Here is a 6,642-nt window from a genome sequence, read left to right as displayed (position 1 = left end):
ACAAGGGTACAATTTTATTTAACGTAACTGCTTCGATATCATATCATTTGTTTTGAATGTATCTCAAAAACGGTGCTTAACAGATTTGTAGATTGTAGAGACGTCTTTTACTCGGAGATTCACTTTTGGTATAAACTATTGTAATAGTTTTAAGATAATACAAAAAAAAAAACAGCGAGAATAAAAATCTTAGGCCGTATATGGAATTCTCAAATATAAATGTCAATTGATTAGGTCTAACTCAAAAACTTTTGTTTACTTATCTTAACATTCTTATCCAAATATCAAACACTTTAACTGATTATTCAATCAGTTTTCGAACAACTTGATTTTGTTTGGTTCTTTGAGAGAGATTTTATCCAGAAATCTGCCTTCTGCAATGAATTGCATTCGATTTTCAAAGCATATACATACATATAAATATACAGTAGAATCCGGCTAAAATGATGCTCAAGAGACCGACAATTTTTGTCGTTATATCCGGAAGACGTACTAACTGAAGGCCCTTTTATATAAGTTTGTATTGGGACCAACCAATCACTCATCGAACTTTAGTTGCTTTAACCGGACAGACGTTGTAAGCGGAGTCGTTATAACCGGATTCTACTGTATATTTTTTTATATGCAAGGACATGCTGTAACCCAGTCTCCTTCTGAGACTCTCGGTGTCTCATATCCAATACCAATCCGAAACCCTATTACTGTCCTAGTCCTTGTCCAAGTTTATTTTTGTTTGTTTGCCAACTGTCTGCCCAGGCTGGGCAATAAAATAAGTGAACAAAATGAAATGGCTGCAGACATTGGGGCCGGGCATCTTGGCGGAATTGTTGTTCCACCTGCAAAACGGCCAAGATATTGTGTATGTACATAAATATATGTATCTATATATTTATATATATTATATATGGAGCTAGTTGCGCTTGGCTGGTTATGGCAATCCAACTTGCCTCTTCCTTTTTGTATTTCTGGTTGCGTGGGTGCATTCTTTTGGCTGTCGCAAATAGTAAAAATATTTACCAATCGATGTCGATGCTGAGTCAACTCGGGCAACCCGGACACCCGAATCTTATGTGCCGCCCATTCATTGCAAAAGCATAACCCAAACTCAACTCTTGCCTGCTCCTGCTAACGAGTGGCCTTTGAGGCGGCACGTTCGTGTTTAGACTCTTAACACATTTCGTTTTTCTTTTTGCTCCAGCCTTTGCCTTTGCTGCGTAGACTGCTTAGACTTGAAGTGCAATCAGCAGGCAGGCAAGCGGACCAACGGGCGGGCGGATAGATGAAGAGATAGATGGACGGACTAACGGACGGAAGGACAGACGGACAGACGGTCTATGCGCCACGTACAACAACGTTGTCTCGCCCAGACAGTTTGCAAACATCGATGTTAGCAGCCAACGCCTTGCCTTGCCTTTCCTTTGCTTTGGCTTTATTGTTTCGCTTTCGCTCGGTCCAAAAGCTTTCACTGTCCGGTCCGGTCCCATGTCCCTCTCTCTTGGTCTATTGTCCGTTTTGTCCGGTCTTAAAGATAAAAACTAGTGGATCAGCAGCACTTAATTACATGAAACGAAAACTGTTAACATTCAAGACATGTTAAGGGTTGGATCCCAGGACCCTCTTAAGTGGTTGCCCCATTGTTCTCTATTGCTGAGGTCGGTGGGGTTCGGCAGCATGTGACATGATAATCATCGTGAGGCATCTTCAGTCAGTGTATCAAAGTAAACGTCAAACTGAAGGACGTTCCGGACTGTTAATTGACCTAATTGTTGTATAAGTGCGACTCCTCTCCTTTCCATGTTTTCCCCACAGTCTCAATGTGTGTTTGTGTGAGTGTGTGTGTGGCGGGCATAAATACTGCAAAACAGCGGGGCGTAACCCAACATTGTGACCCAAAAAAAGAAGAAGGAAAGAAGCCTTCTCCTCCTTCTCCTCCTTCTCCTTTACCATTCTCAATCTCTCATGCGTCTCGCTGTTGTATGAGTTGTATAATCTGATGCGATTTTGCGATTTGTAAAGCGAACAAACAATGGAGCGGCAGCTATATAACGATATGTGGATATATGTGGATGGAAGGAGTACTAGCCAGAGCCGCTTTTAAAAATGCAACAGCTATACAACAGCAGCAGCCCCCTGGCCATAAAAGGAGCTAAAGTACAAATCGTTGTCACATGTGAGCCGCATTTTTATGGCCGCCGGCTTGGGAATGTTTTTTTTTTTTTTGAGTCAAGTCGCATGAAGAATTTATTGTAGCTCACTGGAAATGGTCAAAACGGGCCCAGACATTTGGGCATGGTGCCTGGTTGCCAGCCAACCGACCGAAAACCAACCAACCAACCGGCCCACCAACCTCCTCTGCTCCTGCTCCCATTCAAATGTGCAACAGGTCAACTCTCCATTTCCATTACCATTATCATTTTGTTGCTGCAAAATGCAACTGCAACTGCTGCAACAACTTGGACTTTAGCTCCATCTTTAGGCGCTGCAATTTTTATTGCTTTCACAAGAATTGTTCGCCCTTAAAAGGCGAGCGAAAAAGGCAAAAGATGATTCAATTGATTGATTGATTGATTGATTGCTGGCCAGATAAAAAATGAAACGTAGCGGGTGAAAGACTTTAATACAGAGGGCTATCCTAAGATTATATGGAATCCAATTTGTTTTTTATGTCATATCAATTTCGATTTTAATTTATTAACAAACAAAACTATGCACTTAAAATTGTTAAACTAAAATTCCATTAATATGCAAAAAACTTGGATTCCTCTTTTGTTTCTCAAAAAATTCGTACAAGCATTCCTTCGTTAATAATTATTAAAGTTCCTAGGGAAATTCCTTTATGAATTCCATTTCTTTAGAAATTCTTTTCTTTTTGCTTCATTAATAAAAAAACCAGAGGGCCGGGGCTAACTTCGACCGCGTCAAAGTTTGTATACCCTTGCAACATTTTTGGTAACTCTTTCCTTACATAAAGCCATCAAAGTGGAAAAACGTTTTATCTAAAAAGGATAATGTTTGCGAAAGAACGGCCAACAGTCGTAGCATAGGAAATAACGAAGTTATTGGACAAAGTCACAGTTTTCCACCGATCGTTCCTATGGGAGCTATATGATATAGTAACCCGATATTTATCGAATTCGGCATAGTCACTTATATGTGTAATAAAGTCACCAATACGACAATAGCTCAGAAAATAACGAAGTTATTAAGAAAAGTCACTGTTCGTGACTTTGCTGTTTGTATGGGAGCTATATGATATAGTGGTCCGATCCGGCTGAATCCGAGATATACAACGCCTGCAGTATATACAAGCCTACACACAAGCCTAAATTTCAGCTCTGTAGCTCTTACGGTCTAGGAGGAGTTTGCGTTGATCCAGACGGACGGACGGACGCACGGACGGACGGACGGACATGGCTATTTGAACTCGTCTCGTCGTGCTGATCAAGAATATATATACTTTATATGGTCGGAGATGCATCCTTCGATGCGTTGCACACTTTTGACCAAAATTAATATACCCTTTTTGCAAGGGTATAAAAATAACGAAACGGGATTTCGCTTGATTGCTCAATCAAAAGAATTTTGGAAAATTCCATCTCATTTCGATATAGACAAACAAACCAAAAGATAAACTCTAATATTGACATTTAACTATGATTCTTAACTAGTTTTACAGCTGAAGATATGAAAGGGCTTTTGCACTTTTAAAGATAGGAAAGTTGGCTCTCAGATAAAACTTGGCGCTTTCTTAAATACGGACTAACTGCTCACCTGCTTAACTTCTTTGTAAGATTGACCTCAAGTAAGCTTAGGTTTGTTTTATTTTTATGAAATTGAAATCGAAATAATAAGAAGAATTGACTAATGTAATATATAAACTTTAGTTACTACTAGTGATGCGACTAAAAAGCATTAATAGCTTATTCAATCATATGATTCATCGAAGGATCGCGATTATTATGAAAACTAATCGATTAATCAAAGATGTTTTTAGAATTTGTCCAATTTTTAATATTTTAAAATTTATCCGAATTTAAAGGAAAGCAATTAGAAAAAAACGTTTAATATGAATTAAAAAAGTCTAGCATGGACAAGTAGTCCCTAATGAGAAAAAATATCGACAAGCTAAAACATTTTGAGAATTATCAATAGACCTTTACACGATTACAAGAGTTGAATGGTTTTCCCACACATCAAATTCAACTGCTCAATTACGTCTTTTAGCGCTTTGATTTGCTTTTAATAATTAAGTTGTTTCTATTGTTATGTCCTCTATAATTCTAAGGTAGCAGAATCTTGGAAATGAGGTTGGGTCTAAAATTGTTATATATCATGAGGCGATTATTTAAGTAATTAATCGATTAACGATTAAATTCATCGAAAAGCATTTTACACAAACAATTATATCGCAAGCTTAAACCAAATTATCGATTATTGCGTATCATATAATTAATCGTGCCATCACTAAGCAAAGGCACAAGATTTAAATGACAAACCATCATGGATTGACTTTGTGATGGACCGTAAAATAATCGTTATTCCGCTTCATTACATTACACTGAAAAACTACTTAATTACATGGAAGAGGGGGGCAACTTTTATGACGGCCCGCGCGCGGTTAAAACGTGTGAGAGTTGCTGCTTATCTTATCAGTCGTTTATGAGGCGAGCGAATTGCTGGACGCTGGGATGCTTTCATATACTAATGAAAGCTTAATAGATCAACAGCAGCGACGTCAAAGAAATCGCTGCCTATGTTTATTTTACTTTTTAATGAGCTGGCAAGCAAAGTCCAAGAAAAAAACAACACACACACACAAAAACAGAGAAACTGAGAAACTGAGAGACAAACAAATATTAAATTCGCCCGATGGACGCCCCACAGCTGATAGCTGTTTCTACTTTAGCTCTTGATTTCACTTTCTCACAACGAATTAGCATTGCCCATTCGTCGCTCGAACGTTGCGGTAGTTGGCTAGTTGTTGTCGTTACTATGTGGATCAAGAGATTAGGGCGTGCCCTTGCCCACGTGCCGGAATTTACATTTCGTCGCCAATTCAGTGGACGCATTGTGAATGGAGGTTCTTGCATTGAGGTGCTACCCGATTCGGGTTCATCTACATTAACCTTTCCCGGTGTCTGGTTAAGAGACAATTGTCGATGTTCCACTTGCTTCCATGATAGCTCACAATCCCGACGTTTGGACTGGGATAAATTTGATACGAATATTCAAGCATTGGCCCTGCACACAGATGAGTCCAAGCAGCAGTTACAAATCACCTGGAGTGATAAGCATAAGAGTAACTATGATCTTAAATGGCTAAAGCAACGTAGTTTCAATGCCTCAAATCGTCGCTCCTATCTGGATGATTTCTATAGGCCACGCACTCGGCATTGGGCTGGTGAAGAGTTTCAGCAAATTGCCGCCAAATATAATTATGAGCAAGTGATGCAGGAAGATGCAGTACTCCAGCAATGGTTACAATCTCTAGCTGTCTATGGTGTGGCATTATTAAGGGGGGCACCGCTTGATGAGGGTGTTGTTCGACGTTTGGCCGAACGTGTGGGTTTCATACGACGGACAACCTATGGCGAGGAATTCATTGTGCAGGCCAAACCGGGAGCACAGAATTTTGCCTATTTATCCGAACCACTGCCACTGCATACGGATTTGCCGTATTATGAGTATAAACCAAGTGTAAATATACTCCATTGTGTGGTACAAACTGAATCAAAGGGCGGTAGCAATCTTCTTGTCGATGCCTTTCACATAGCAGATCGTTTGCGAAGTGAATATCCTGAAGATTTTGAAAGATTGCAAAGGATTCAGGTCGATTGGAATGATATTGGCAGTGAGGATGGTCGGGAGTTTCATAATATATGGCGTGCTCCAGTTATTTGGTGAGTAGAACCTCAAAATAGGCGTTTTCTCTTTAACTCTTCTCTCTGTCAATGCAGTGTCGATGCCGAGGGCCAATATACGCGTATTAATCACAGTGTTCCCCAACGGGATAGCCATTTCACGGTGCCCATTGAGCAAGTGCAACCGTGGTATGAATCATATGCCCGTTTTGTGCGTTTAGCTCGTTCCGATGCCCATGCCTTCAAGACACAACCGGGCGATGTGTTAACCTTTAATAATATACGATTACTTCATGGACGTACTGGTTATGATGATACCGAACAGAATTCTCGTTATATTGTTGGTGCCTATCTTGACTGGGATATTATCTATTCGCGTTTGCGTGTACTCAAGAAGAAGAAGGCCGAACAAATCACGAAATGAGATGCCAATAAAAGTTAAACATATTTTCCAAAACATTTACAAAACGCTGTAAGCTCCCCGTTGTTCATTTGAATAGTGTCATGCTGGCGTTTCCCATATGTGGTGTGCCTAAAAACCTAATGCTTGGCTTAGGGGGCGGTGGGTGGTGGGTGGTGCGGCTGTTGGGCTTAGACGGCAGTTAAAGTAGCTCAAGCGCAAAAATGAAAAGTTGTAAAAAATCACGATAATGATGATGATCCGCGGGATGAGCACCAAGCCAGAAGAAAAAAAAAGGAAAAGCCAAAAGAAAAAAGTCGCAATGTCGCGGCTTATTTGCATCAGGATTGCTCTGACAAATCGTTTGTGAAAATGATTGAC

General features: G+C 40.0%; 1 protein-coding gene across 1 annotated transcript; it reads left to right on the top strand.

Annotated features, from left to right (window-relative positions):
• The first annotated feature begins 4,935 nt into the window (after positions 1 to 4,935).
• On the top strand, positions 4,936 to 6,320 carry LOC6652911 (gamma-butyrobetaine dioxygenase). Its single transcript, XM_002075473.4, has 2 exons — positions 4,936 to 5,900; positions 5,958 to 6,320. The coding sequence occupies exons 1-2, from the start codon at positions 4,993 to 4,995 to the stop codon at positions 6,283 to 6,285; spliced, it is 1,236 nt and encodes a 411-aa protein (XP_002075509.1). The 5' UTR covers positions 4,936 to 4,992; the 3' UTR covers positions 6,286 to 6,320.
• The last annotated feature ends 322 nt before the right edge of the window (positions 6,321 to 6,642 follow it).

This window comes from Drosophila willistoni (genome assembly GCF_018902025.1).
Source record: "Drosophila willistoni isolate 14030-0811.24 chromosome XL unlocalized genomic scaffold, UCI_dwil_1.1 Seg142, whole genome shotgun sequence".
NCBI classification, from domain to species: domain Eukaryota; kingdom Metazoa; phylum Arthropoda; class Insecta; order Diptera; family Drosophilidae; genus Drosophila; species Drosophila willistoni.
The sequence above is the reverse complement of the archived record's forward strand: the minus strand, read 5'-3'. Positions and strand labels throughout refer to the sequence as shown.

Coding starts and splice junctions, on each gene's coding strand:
- LOC6652911 (XM_002075473.4), top strand. CDS start 4,993: ATGTGGATCAAGAGATTAGGGCGTGCCCTTGCCCACGTGCCGGAATTT. Junction 5,901..5,957: donor TGGCGTGCTCCAGTTATTTG/GTGAGTAGAACC, acceptor CTGTCAATGCAG/TGTCGATGCCGAGGGCCAAT.